The 14,566-nt window shown below is 33.5% G+C and overlaps 1 protein-coding gene across 8 annotated transcripts in view; it reads left to right on the top strand.

Annotated features, from left to right (window-relative positions):
• Ccdc85a (coiled-coil domain containing 85A) overlaps positions 1 to 12,965 on the top strand; it is a 178,177-nt gene extending 165,212 nt beyond the window's left edge. For 3 of the 8 annotated variants that reach the window (XM_004867255.3, XM_004867254.3, XM_087216355.1), the window contains one exon: positions 11,130 to 12,965. In XM_004867255.3, the coding sequence (XP_004867312.1) occupies positions 11,130 to 11,179 (50 nt within the window). In that variant the 3' untranslated portion in view covers positions 11,180 to 12,965. Of the gene's footprint in view, positions 1 to 336; positions 472 to 3,307; positions 3,428 to 6,758; positions 6,858 to 11,129 lie in introns of all 8 variants that reach the window. The other 5 variants (XM_004867250.3, XM_021246292.2, XM_004867252.3 and 2 more) reach the window with 4 other exon arrangements.
• The last annotated feature ends 1,601 nt before the right edge of the window (positions 12,966 to 14,566 follow it).

Here is a 14,566-nt window from a genome sequence, read left to right as displayed (position 1 = left end):
TAATTATGTTTCTCACAGGTAAAACCCATGAAATTAAGTTGTTTAAATAGCCTCAAGTTTTTTCTGTAATTTTACATTTATCACCTACTTCTTTTTGCTAGATTGAGAATATAGTTATACCTTTACCAAACAAACACTTAAAATAAATCAGCATTAGCACTAACACATGATTCAGATTGTTGTTTTTATTTTTTTCTGTAGCTATAGGTGCATGTTGCAGCTTTCCATTGTGGTCATTGTGGTTCATCTCATTAAGCTTCTTGTTCTATCTGCTTCCTTGAGACTTGGGAAACAGTATTTTTCTGAGTGATTGTACCATATTGTTCCAAATATAAGGCCACCCAGAATAGAAGGCAACCTCCAACTAGAAACAGCTCAAATGTGGAGAAAGGCTGGGGGCCCAGAGCCCGGCGGGTCTGGCAGTGGTGGCAAGGGTGCCGAGGAATAGGACGATGCCTGCCCACTCTCCCGGTGAGTGAAGACAAGTCAGCTGGCTGCATTTGCTGTGCATAACCAGGTGGCTTCTATTGCTAGAGGAAAAGTTTTATTTGGGGGTAGAGAATAAGTCCATATACATAGAAGAAGGTTGCTGCATATCTAAACCTGGGGAGGGAGGATGGGAGTAGAGTATGTCACCTCTTAAACTTACTGTCTGCAGTGTTTTTTCTTTCTCAACCTTGGGGTGAAAATGGAGCAACCCCAAATGCAAAAAATAATAAAGGTACCCTGGACTTTTCATTAAGAGAAGTGTAAGAGATTAATAGCCGTGAAAATGAACTAACACCATTGTATGTGTCTAGGGCAGCCCAGAAAATTCTTCCTTGCTCTTTCCAACTGACTGCTGACTGAGAGGTAGTGCATACTTGATGTATTTGCACTGTGTATTCAGTGTGGCTTGAAAACAAACCAGTCAGGCTAGTAATCACACTTACAATTTTATTAAGATTTTCTGTATTTTGAAATTCCCTCTCTTCTGAGACATTGAAGTATAATTTAAATAAAAAGCCTTAGTCTTATTGAAATATGCTCCAAGAAACTTATTTAACATCATCTGTACACTGGTATTTTACTCATTAGAATATTAAAAAAAATAATTTAGTGCCAATGTATTGGTCAACTGGTTTTATTCTACTAAGCAAAGTGAAAGCTAACCTTTTATTTTATACCTCAGATGAGACAGAATAAGGTGCTTGAAGACTGTTTAGCACCTTGTTGCTGACTTTTACTAGGCATTTGGTCATTGAAGCTTCATACATAAAAAAAAAATCACATAGTACATGAACCTTCATTTTCTTATTGATTAGAAACAGAATTTCCCTTGTGTTTATACAATGATAAATGGTCCAAGAGATTGAATCTGAGGATGCCATTAACAAACCAAAATGCCCTAACAGAATCATACATGTATTAATATACCTATCTTTTTGCCAAATTTGGGAAAAAATTCTTTGAAACAGAAAAACTTGGCAGAAAAGTTTTGAAAGGATAAGCTGGAAGAAAGGTAGCCCATAATGGAAAAATGCTGCCTGCCAGATTAGATTACCCATCAGAAGAAAAATGGCACTATGATGGTGAGTCCTTAATGGGAGGTGAAGTGAACTCTATAACCTTAAAAGAGCTCCTGAGGGTAGTACTAGCAGGGGAAGAGAATAGCAGAGGACCAGAGTTATTTAGAGAAGAAGAGCTTCCACTCTAACTGCATAGCTTTGGAACCATTTGATCTTTGTAGAGGAAGATGCTGTCTAAAATTTGGGGGCATGAGAAAGTGTGTGCCCCTTAAAGATCTTTAAACCTCAAATAATTTCCCTCCTATTATTTATATCAGGAATTATTATGTCTGATTTGACCTGAATTATAAATACAAGATAATAAATTTTATAATTTCATTTTCCAGAGGAGGATGGGCTTTTATATTTGACAAAGCTGTTTCATCACCTGCTCTTAATTTAAGTCTTAGAAGGCAGAGGCTGAAGTAGTTACCTACATATTATATTCCATTGTTTCCTTTTTCTGTTGGCTAGAGAAAAAAAGGGCAGGACCTGATTAATTGCATAACTTTTTGAACATAGAAAAGAAAGTAGTCTCAGTAGGCTTGCATAGAGGCAAAGGGAGCCATTAAATACATAGGAAGAAATGACAGAGTAATGGAACAAATAGTTCAGATTAAGTAATAAGAATCATTGTAAAAATCAATGGGTTGTTAATTTCACTGTAAACAGCGTTGGCACATACAACCCACACCTGTAACTATTGCAGTGATAAACTTTTGTCTCCCATCCCTAAAAAATACACACTATAAAAACATGCTTGTGGAGATATTGGAATTTAATTGCCCAAACCATTTTGTCTCTCTCTTTATGAATTCATATATGATACACCTACAGTGGCTCCTACACAGGGAATTTGACTGATGGGATTAAATGGAGCAGTGATTAATCTATTAGACGTGGTAAAAATCAGTAGGTTTGTTGATAGGCAAAAATTAAATTTCTCATTGTCTCTAAGTGTAATGATCTGCTTAAAAGCAGATTTAGAACATTCCCATTCCTGCTTTTTCTAGGAGAGTAGATAACTCTGCTCTCTTTTTCTTCTTCTTTTCTTATCCATTCTTTACCCAAGCATTCTTTTTTTTTTTTAAAAAAAAGACCCCTACTGAGAAATTCCCAGTTCTTATGCAGATACTGTGACTTACACAAGACTAATTAATTATGCCCAGGTTCTGATTTCTCACAACTAGTGTTGAAGAATAACTTAAAGAAATGTAATTTGCCTCTATTTTGGTTTCCATTTTTCAAAAGACTAGAAAACAAGGGAAATATTTGTTAAAGAAAATGTTGAATTTGGTTAAATCTCTTCTGAAAGTACTATAAGTCTTTCCCTCAAAGAAGAGTTTTCCAAGAAACACAGTTTCTCCAATGCAAGAAAGCAGTAAGTCTGCATTTTCTGAGACATAGAATATGGCATTTGACCTGCTGAGCAAGCATGTTTAACTCAGGTGTGGAGTAACTCATGAATTCTCTGCTTCTGAGTATCTTTAAGTTTCAAAAATCATTCTTGAAATATTTTTAAATGACCATTTCTTGGAGGCCATTGGTGTTTTTGGTATATCAGAGATGACATCTGGATATACATAGGAATGGCTCTTGGTTAAATGTGCTCCAATTAACAGGTTGATAGCATTTTAGGATAGGCTAGAAAAAAGTAATGAAATGACTAATTCTCACTTGGCAGTGAAATTGAATATTGAATGACATCTAGTTTTAAACGACTTTTGTTTTAATAACAAAGTTGTTGATTTTCTACTAAGGGTTCTTTTAGGTTGTCATCAGGGGCTGATGGGAGTAACAGTTCACCCAACTCTCCAGCTAGCTTCAGTGGACATACCACACCTTCTCAGCAGCCTGAACCTGTGGTACATTCTCTTAAGGTAACCAAATGTGTGCAATCATTTATCCAGAACTTCAGTTGTGTTGTGGCTTGTTTGCTGTAGTCTGGTAGTCCTCACAGTCTTGCTTTAACCATAGATACTTTATTTTTTGACCCCTAATGGTATGACTTTTTAATCTTAATTTTTGAAGTATGAATTTCAATTTTTAAGCTAACAATGGATTTGAGTACTTATGGTTGAAACTCTACTTTTATCATTTTGTTTTGAGTAATGTGATTCGTATCTATCTGCATCAAAGTTGAAGTCTGATGTGCATGTATATCCATATTTGTAAAATATTGTTATAGCTATTATATGTGCAATGTTTGTAACATGGATGTCTTCAAATGTCAGGAGTTAATAGTTGTAAAAATGAAGAAGACTTCCATATTTTTCTTTCTTTTTGCAACTGAAGTACATTGTGCAACCTATGAAAAGAAAATATTGAAATAAACAGCATTTTACTTTTTCATCTAATGAGTGGAAATTAGGTCTTCAAATTACAGTTAGAAAATAGATATATGTTTTTATATATAAAGATAATTTATTTTTTACCTTTACTTCAGAATTTATAATAACTTTACAAAAACTTGGGAAAAATTTATAACTTTCACACAATAAGAAGCTTTCTAATAAGCAAAATCAGTAATTGAGCGCAATAACTAAAATAAATATTTAGTAATGTAAATGTTTACCTAAGAGAAGAAATTGATGCAGACAATAAAAATCATCTTAAAATTAAGGTAATTCCTTGGCATTCTATTGATTTAAATATAGTAAGCATTTAACTATATGATGATAGCTATAATACCTAAGAAAACCCCTTGATTAAACCTTTGTGAACCATAAAATAGGTGGAAAGCTTCAGTTCTGTTTATGGCCCATAAGTTTCCCAACTTTAGTTAAAATTTTTTCACCCTACAGTGATTTATCATCATATTGAAGATACACTTTTTTGGAGTGGGCCACACTTTTCCATGACATGCATAATAAGTAGATGATGTTAAAATGTTTGATTTTGAGATAATTTAATTTTGGCCAAAGATTTACTTATCTCAGTGTATTTTGTTTTAGCTTGTGTAAAGTTGGGTATGCTCTTCACACACACTGATTGTGGTTGAGAGAAGGTAGAAGAACCACTGCTGGTAGTCATGAGGAATGCACTTGGTATTTCTTGTCTTAGGATAATTCACAAGTAAGCAACTGAGAGCAATTCATGGGAAGGCACAACCAGTACAAGGGGCACAGCTCTTCATCTAGTGGGTTTTGGCTTATTGCCTGAGGAACATTTTGCTCTCTGTGTTAGCACTTGAATAAACTTTAGTATGAACCAGATACTAGCAATTGTAAAGGATTTTAGAAGCGGAAAAGGTACCCGAAATTAACTTTAGCTTTGTAGGATTATAGTGTCTGCACAAACCAAAAGCAGTATTTTACCCTACTAGTAAAAATTGAAAACAAGCCTGTTGCCTTCTTAAATGGCTATTGATGTTTGAATCCCATCAGCAGAGTAAGTTACATCAAAACCTTCCCCTAATTTCTCAATGCATTAGTTATTATTGTGGCCTCAAAGGAAGGGAAGGTGCAAGAAAGGGCTCCTCAATTTTCTCTGAATTCCTTCTCTAATTTTTGTGTGAAAATTTATCTCAAGAGAGGAGATATTATTTTATAATCAGAGCACATAAGTGTCCTTGTTTGACAGATGGGTGATACTGAACAACTGAAGCATCCTTATTGGATAACTAGAGGCCCTTGAACATAAAATGTGTTTGCTTCCATGAGTTAACTGTGTCATAAAACAGAAGTATGTGCAAACATAGTCTTTGGAAAAATCTTAAGAAGATCTCAGTGTACAAAAAAAGTGGCCAATTGACATGCCACTTTCTGAAAGGAATAATTAGAACAATGGCTCAGTTTTTCACTTTCTGATGGTTTCAAAGAAAACTTGCCTATAATAAACTCTGTGGTCACAGTTTGTGGGGGACTGGTGAAAATCAATGGAAGAAATTAGTCCATTTGTAATGACATCATATTTCTCTGACTGTAAAATTCATGATTGTTATTCATTAAGCTTCACTTCATTTAGTAGAAATTAACTGATTTAAACTGTACTTTTCTGAGGTATATTGAATTTGTAGGCAAATGAGCTTGTTTAAGGGGCTCTTTGTTTTCTATGACTACATACTAAACAAAGTCAATTATTTCCCTAAGCATGTAAAGAATGTGAATTTAGTATGAGGTGAGTTATCAGTACTTCTAAGAAGTGGTATCTATATAATAATAATGGGTAGGAGTTTCAGATTAATAACAAAATGTTTAAATTTGATTATTTATTACAAAATTGAATTCTAGTTAATCTCAGATAGGATCTATGAATTGGACATGATAGTCCCACCTGTTCATTGCTGCAAATTCTCAGGAGACACCTGTAGATGTGGCCATCAGTACTGACCATGCCTACAATAGAACCAAATTGTTGAAGAGTGTTACAGTGTAGCATGGATTCTCTAGGAGCTTTTAGGAAAAGCAGTAGTTTTTATGTTACCTTAATGCTTTGGTTTGTAAGGTGTTATAAAGAAAAAATGACCAACAACATTCAAAGCCAAAGTTTTGTTTCTTTTTGTTTCATAAAATGTAGCCATGTGAAAACTTTGAGTGTTATTAAAGGAATACTTCAACCCATTTATGGATAATTTAGAGATGTAGAAACATAGGCCTATAAGATTGTTTAAAAGCATTTCTTCATCAGACATTTCACTAATGAAAGATAAAGTGTTGCTCAAATGTTTTCATTATAAAGAGCCAGTGTTTTTCTTTGCTTCTATCAAAGAGTGATCCCCACATTCTTTTCTTAAGCACTAGGAACATATCCAGGAAAGATGTGTGAGTTAGTAGTTCTTATGTGCATATTCTTATTTAGTTATCTTTTCAATGGCCATGTCTATGTAACATTTAGGCTGTGTGGTATATACTTCTATTGTTCACTATTAAAATGGACCAAGAATTATGGACTGTCCCCAAATGGTTCACAGTATTAAGTTATCTTAATGGCCAAATTAAATACATTATTTTAGACATTAGTGAATTTAGCTGCTAATGATACAATGAGTTTCTTTTAATGACCATTTGAAATCAAGTAGAATTTATTGTAGATAGGTTTCATAACAATAAATTATTTAAAAATACTTTTGCTGTGTATGAGTCCATTCTGATATGAAGACACAAAGAAAACTAAAAGATTTACAAAATGGAGCTCCTTGATCGCTTTATCATAACTAACAAGTTTTTCTTTTCCCATGTGAAATTTGCTTTTCTTTTTCAACAAATCCAGGTCTTGGATGTTCAGGAAACTATAGATCGTCAACAGGGTAAAGAGTATGAACATGACCTTAGTGAGACAGAAAAAGCTATAGTCAGAGAAATGTGCAATGTAAGTTTGATGTGCTTTATTTTGTATTCTGTGTTGAGAGCCTCATCATAGCTTAGTTACTACCTTATGAATACTTCCCTTTGAAAGTGCTGACTGAATGCCTTTTCCATAAGAAAATAAAACAATTGCCCTTGTTTTTTGTCTTCAGTATATTTTATTACAGGTTTATTAACCCACTAATAATATTATAGAATATTAATGTCAGAGGGCTGGGGGGTAACTCAGTATAATAGTGCTTGCCTAGCATGTGTAAGGTCCTTGATTCAATCCCTAGGACCATAAAAATAAAAATCACATTAAAATAAGACAATTTTGTATTCTAGGATGATCAATGAACTTCTCTAATTTGTTGTCTAAAATGTTATTGCTAATTTTGATAAAAATAAATGTTTTTTTGTCTCTTACTTGTAAGATATTACTTAAAAATCGGTGTTTAAAAACCTATGACTAAAAATACAGCTTTTTCCTATTTATATGTAACTATTCTTAGAAAATATCACTGCCTTACTAAGTTACATTTGCTTAGTTCTTCAAACATGATATGTGTGCTTCATGTTATGGAAAGAATTCTCTGGACTTTTCACTAGTTAACTCAGAGAGTAGAAGGTGAGATAGGCAGGAAGCTAAGGAATAGTTAGATGAATGAAAGTCTATCCATGAAGTAGAGAGAGGAACAAAATTTTTAAAAATTATGTTATTTTTATGATATATATCTAATGTAATTATTAATGCAGTTTGGATTTTCCCTAAATTTTAATTTTTGAGTAATATGGATTGGGTAGGCTATTTAATCAAGAATACAGCTTGTGAAATGTCAAAGAGCTAGATGGACTATTGTAGAGGAAGCCATTTGTTAACTGCAAGAAATCAGGTTAAAGCACTGATCATATTAAGCACTGGATTTAATTGGCTTTGTATTATACTTTTATTTTCATATTCTTTTCTCCATTAGGCCAGAAAACTTGCTTAGAAATACTCATTAGCTTTAAGGTTATTAGGACCAGATATTCTCTAACCCTCATTCACCTCCTCAAAATGTTTCTAGAATCCAGTAAATGTAACCTAAGTTCATTAGCATTCTGTATGTGCTGGTGGTGAGGTGGGGTTAGCCTCCTGCTTACCTATGTTGTGGCTGCTTTTTCTTTTGCAACCCTTTCCAAGTTGTTTTCTTTTGTGCACATCTATTGTCTGTTTTTAAAAGGTCACTAGTTCTAGATGTCACAATTTTCTAGTCACACTACTTTTCACCTTCTGTAGCTTTTCAACTTGTGCTTAAGATTTTCAATTTGAATAGTTCCCTTAGATAAATTTAAAACTTTGAGCCACATACCTAAAATACAATTTGTAAAACTTTGGAACGAGAAATAAAATTCAGATAATAAGAAGTGTAGAACTAGGAAGAATCACAGAGTTTATCCTCCAGTGGTCTCCAAAGAGTGTGTGAAGCTCTTTTAGAATCACATATCTGCTTTTTAACATCTTACAAGTGATTTGGATATGAACCCCTATATAAAAACCCAACACGCACATTTTACATTAAGGAATTAATATCCAGAAATGAAGCTACTTGTTCAACTTGTTTTCTAATGAACAGTGAAGTTAAGAATAAACCCAGACCTTTGAGGATAAAATCTTTTCACTTTATCAACTGTAGTAAATCTGGGGAATTTCAAATTCTTTCCCAAAGAATGAGAATCACCCCATCTTATGGATTCAGCTCCATGTCTCTGTTGTAGTTAATGTAAGAATTTCTGAAGAGAAATGCCAGAATTGGGTCTTGACCTTTCTTTCTACTTCCTCTCCTCCTTCCTTCTTTATGAAAGATGTCAATGATTACAAAATTCATTTCTGTAATCTTGAAAGAAACCCACCACTGCATTGGATATCGATGAGCTTTTTGTTGATATTTTTGTTTGCCTGTATTTTAAAAAATGTTTCAAAAGGCACCATGTGGTGTTGGTGTTTTTTTAATTATACAAGATACTTTGGGAAACCCAATAACTTATCTTCCCGTTTACCTTTAAAAGTTCCCTAACGTATCTTTCTATAGGTGCACTTTTGCCTTTGATTTCTGGAATTTGAGAAAAAAAATGCACACCAGCCTGTATCTGATTCTTAAGAATTCATATTTGGAAATAATTTAAAGCCAATAGAAAGAAGTGTTGATTTATAATACTGGCTTCACCATTATAAATTATATAGTCATCAAAAGCACAAAATGGATATTGGGGAATAAAGATATTTCAAAGATAAGTAATTTCTTAGAAACTAGTGAAGCTTATGAAACCCTCATTCCTATTGGAAGAACTGTACGCCTTTTTAATAGTGTCACAGAAATATAACACTTTCTCATAAAGTAAGATCAGTTACAAGACTCAGATAGAACTTTGTGTAAGAGAAGTTTTTCCATACTTTTTGATAATTCTCCTGGAGATAAGTTGTTGGCATCTATGCAGTGAAAAGACTGTTATCCATAGGAGCATCATGTTGGTTAATAAGCATTCAGTCAATTAATCTCTTCTGGAGATAAATATACTTCCTTTTAAGAATTAACACATCTATCTGTTTGTAGTAACACTTTTATTTTGGGATTGTCTGTTTAGCTCTTATAACAAATTTCCTGACAGTGGTTGAAATACTTACTGGTTATTTCACTCAAAATTTCAAATACACTTCTATTCCATTTTCTAGTTACTCAGTCACTACTCCTGTTTCCTCCTTGGATAAGTGGTTTATTTCAGATTCTACCTTCTATAAGAGTTTGCTTTAACCACATTATAATATTTAGGTAAAGGCCCACTGTGTTCCACATTTGAATAATTGAAGAGAGGAGTTGCATTTTTGAGTTGTAGCTGGTAATGTTTTGGCTCTCTGATCTGTGAGGCCTTCAAGTCTGTCCTCTGTCTCCAAACTTGACGTTCAGACATTCTGGGTAGACATAATTATACTTACACACTGGAAAGGGAAGCATCATAGTAATTTCAGTTTCTTGATTCAGTACTTGTACATCTTCAATTGACATCAGTCAATTTAAGAAGAGACTTTCCTAACTTGACTGTGTTTAACTTGAGCTGCCCATTGCTATAAAACTCTTTTCCAAATATTTAATGACAATAATTCCAATTCCCCTTGTATACAACAGGACATTTCTGCCACGTGGTGGTGTCTGCTGAGAAAACAGATACTAATAATTCTTTTGGCTTAGAAATGAAGATAGACAAAAGTCTTATATTCTTATCTATTACTATGAATGGCGTTGGGTTAACCTGGAGTTTATACTTCTATTTAAAAGCAAAAAAAAAAAAATTTAAAAACACAAAATCTGAATGATGAATGAATAATTTGGTTTTGTGTCCATGTTAGAGCATTGTAAATTGTTGTACAATTCATCTAATGTGGTCCTCATAGTGAAACACTGTAGGAGGGTTATGGCTGTTATTGTGTGTGTACTTATTCCAATCATTGTTAGTATATTGGTATATCATTTATGAATTCCAAGTTTTTCTTTTATACTTACTTTGTTCTTGATCTCACCTTTTGCTAACATCCCTCTGAAGTCACCTAGTTTTTAACAGGTCATAATTGTAACTCTTTCAAAGATTCTGAAATTTATTCTTACATTTTCCCTCTATATTTGAATGGTTTCTCTTTTATAAATCTGAGAAAATTGTTTAATAGGTAAGATTTGTGACAACTGAGGGCCTCACTCTATAGAGACATCCAGGGAAATTTAACAGTGGATCTAAGACTACCAGCTCAGAACAGGTAGCTAAAGAACAAAAGCTCCTTCATTTTCCTAGATGAATTAGATACTTCATGTATGATGTAGGAACCAGAATATTCTTGCTAAAGGGCTCTTCATTCTGTCTACACATTAAAATCACTTGCAGAGCTTTTTAAAAAATACAAATGCCAGTGCCAATGAAAGCAGAATTTCTAAGGTGGAGAGTTACTATTTATGAACTCCCCAAGTGCTTTGTATGCAGCCAGAGTTGAGGACCACTCAGGTAACCAGAGTAGGTTGACACATTACTCTTTAGTTTTGACCCTGGTTGCTACCAGGATACAGTAGTCCCATCTGCAGAGTGGTTCTTTTGATTCAGAAGCTTGTCATCATGTTTTATTTTGTGTCTGAACTCATTCATGTGGATATTTTGTCTTGTCTTTGTATCCATCTTTGCCCCTCTCAGTTTTCCCTTAAAACCCAGAAGTCTTTTTCCAAAAAGAAGTCAAGTAAGATTGCTTACTCCTTATTTTTCCTTTATTTAAAAGGTTGTGTGGAGGAAACTTGGAGATGCTGCCGGTTCATGTCCTGGAATTAGGCAACATCTATCAGGAAACCAGTACAAAGGACCAATGTGAGAAGCATTCTTTTTCCAACATGAGATCCCTACTGCCAGAGAGACAAAAAAGAACAAAAGAAGAAAAACAGAAGAGTGGGTTTCCACAAACCTGGACTCATGGAATAACATGGATTGTACATTGCACACATCTCCCCTATAAAACCTTCAGTACATTAACCTGGTACTCTTGTGTCTTACTTTAGTGTCCAAAACAGTTAATCTCAAGGTAGCTCTTAATAATCACCATTTGGTATCAATATTTTCATTAGAATTAAAGTGTTTTTAACTTCCCAGATCTAAGATTATAATTGGGAAACCTGCATGGTTGGAAGCATCCATTAGAGATTCAGTGGTTTTGATAGAGTTGACTTGTTCCGTATAGTGGTGGAAACTTTTTACCATGTAGTATTGAAGATTTGAAGAGGTGATTTCCAGCTTCCCAGGGTTGAAAGTTGGGCACTTACCTCTTGCACTTCATTTAAGAATATATATTAGTTCCCAACTCATAATTGATTTGGATATAAGAGATAAGGTTTCTGGGGGTTTTGTTTTGACTTTTGAGGTGCTAAAAATACCTTATAAATTCTATTACCAGCTAGAAGGTTAGCAAGACTTTGTAGAGTGCTTATCAGAGAGTATCATTTATTTCAAATGATCAAAATAAGTATATCTTTTCTTTAATATTGATGAGTTGCCCATAGGAGCACATTTGGGGACATATCAAACTCCATATTCATTCAGAATATTAATTTCAACTAAAAAACAAGCAAATATAATTTTTCTAAATGTTTAGAGCTGTGAGATGTTAATTTCTACAGTTTAGTTTCTAGACATGATGTATATTTAATAAACTTTATGTAAACTTTAAAATATTGCACTGCAGTTATGAAAAAAGCTTTCTTTGCCTACTACAGCTATTTAACATTTTATGAAACTAACGCATGTCCTTCAGTACTGAGGTTAAAAGCTCTTCTTCAGATTGCTTGAAGTTTGAAAAAGAGGTGTGCTAGCTTTGCTTAGTTTTTTCCTTATTTTTGGTATATACATATAATATTAGAATGTGTGTATTGGAAATGCTATGGTAGGTATTTTGTATTTATCTAATGCAATGATAGTTTCTTGTATGAATGTGCAAGAAGCCTGTGACAGAATGCTATCTTTTTACCGTAGTTTAAGATTTTAAAAGTAGGGATGTACTCCCAGTTTTCTAATATCTTGTAAATCACTGAGATTTGATTCACAGCAAATATTCCTTATTGTTGTTCTTTTTAAAATGGGCTCATTACACAGCATATTAATTGTCATTGGTGGGAGAATATGAAAGAATTTTGTTTTACTTTTTAAAAAATGTAACTGTGGTGAAAAACCAGCCCTGCATTATCAGAAAGTATTTATGAATTATTACTGTAGGATCATCTCTAATTATCATGATTGGGTTACAGTTTAAGCCTCTGTTTCTTTTCAAATGTTATATTTTTAAATATCATTACTCTGTAAAAGAAAATTGCTCACTCTATTTACACCTTTGCTCATAGGAGAGCTTTCATTCTTAAATTGTATTCCTACACTCTGAAGATGTTTAGAACAAGTTTTTGTGCCTGCAGCAGAGCCTGCAGAAGCTAATCCAAGGAACACTGGTCTTTCACAAAATACTTGTGTAAATTTTGATACTGTATTAAAACTATTTTTTTAAAGTTCCACATAAAATTGAGTATTAAGTATATGTGTTCATCTTAGCAATGGTAATAAATTATTTAATCTCACAGTGTGTTGTCTTCAAAGTGTTTTTTTTTTCTTTTTTTTCAAAGTGTTTTTTAATTGAGTAGATTTCTAATATCCACTAAATATGCTCCTGTGTAATGGTTCTAACAATAAGAATACAGACAATTCATTATCTTAAACATAAAACCAAACCATGTTTCAAATATGTTTACAAACATAGATTTGATATCCAAATTTCTCAATTTACATTATTGTCTATTATAACATAGTTAAAATTTAGGATATTTAGTGATATTTAAGAATTTTTAAAAATTTGCTTCTGTTGTACAATGCTGTCATTCTTTTTTTACTTTTGTTGTTTTTTTCATTAAGTTTATTGGTACATTTTAGGTATACAATACAGTTACATTCATCATTGTACCTTTACATGATGTATCTTGGTTCTTATTTTTTCCCCATTCCCCTGACCTCCCTTCAAACCCTCTACCCTTCCCTCTTTACAAAAATTTTGTTTCTGTTTTTTCCTTTCTCATGTTTTTTCTTTCCCTTCTTTCCTTTCCTCTACCCCTCCCACTTCCCCTACCCCATTTAGACCTTTCTTCTTATTTCACATTATCAATATAGATTAAAATTAAATTTAATCCAATTGTCCAATTAAACCACTAGTAGAAGAAATATACTGGAAGTAAAACTCTAAGGAAATGAAAAACTTGGCTACTTGCGAAATTTAAAGCTATATTTAAGGAGCTTGCACATTATTGGGAAAAGGTATACACATATGATCAAGACATAAATAGGAAAACACACACACACACCCACACATTCACTCAGAGATCACAGATAGAGCTTGGAAATCACTACCAAGAACTGAGATGCTGAAATAAGACTTCTTACACTTGGCACTAGTCCCAACATTTATTAGCAAGAATTTGTAGATCAAAATGAGTGGCACTGTTCTCTGATGTGATCATTTTATAAGTTTATTATCTTCCTAGAGTCAAAGCTAATTTATGTATCTTGACTATTTTTACCAGCCTTGAAGCTGATAGACTGACAATCACAATCTAGCTTTTAATGAGTGCCTTTCATATTTAGCACATGTTTATGGCATTGTAGAAAATGCAGATCATCTTATGTGACATTCAATAAAATATTGACAATCTAGTTGGGAGAATTGTTCATTAGTTCAGTGAGCATTTAATGAATGCCCACCAGTTCCTTAAGAGTAAACACAGCTCTGGTTCCTGACTCATAAGGCTGGCTGTTCAAGATGTATGGAGGAGTAGTGTCTTAGATGCCAGCAGGAGCTTCCTTTATTATTGAGATCTAGATAGGATTGCCTCAATCATCTATTTTCTTTATCAGAGGAAGCAGTAAGCCTCCTGAGAATTCCACTGGTTCCCCAAATCTATCAGCTTTGTGGTAAGCTTCCTACAGCCTTGTTCTCTCTCTACCTAAGTTGTAAACTGATTTCTTCATTAGAAACCTTGACATCCATTCCTGGAAGGGATCTGCCTACCTCAAGCAAGGTAGAGGCCTGATAAGTTCATGGTATCTCATAAAGAATTCATATATTGGTCTCTAAAGGATAAAACATTTCCCACCCCGTTAAATAATTAAAGACAAAATAATAAGCAGAAACAT

The sequence above is a fragment of the Heterocephalus glaber genome, unplaced genomic scaffold, assembly GCF_053883595.1.
Source record: "Heterocephalus glaber isolate CG9 unplaced genomic scaffold, H.glaber_assembly_v1.0 deba00001457, whole genome shotgun sequence".
In the NCBI taxonomy this organism is placed as follows: Eukaryota; Metazoa; Chordata; class Mammalia; order Rodentia; family Bathyergidae; genus Heterocephalus; species Heterocephalus glaber.
This window is presented reverse-complemented; position numbering and strand designations above follow the sequence as displayed.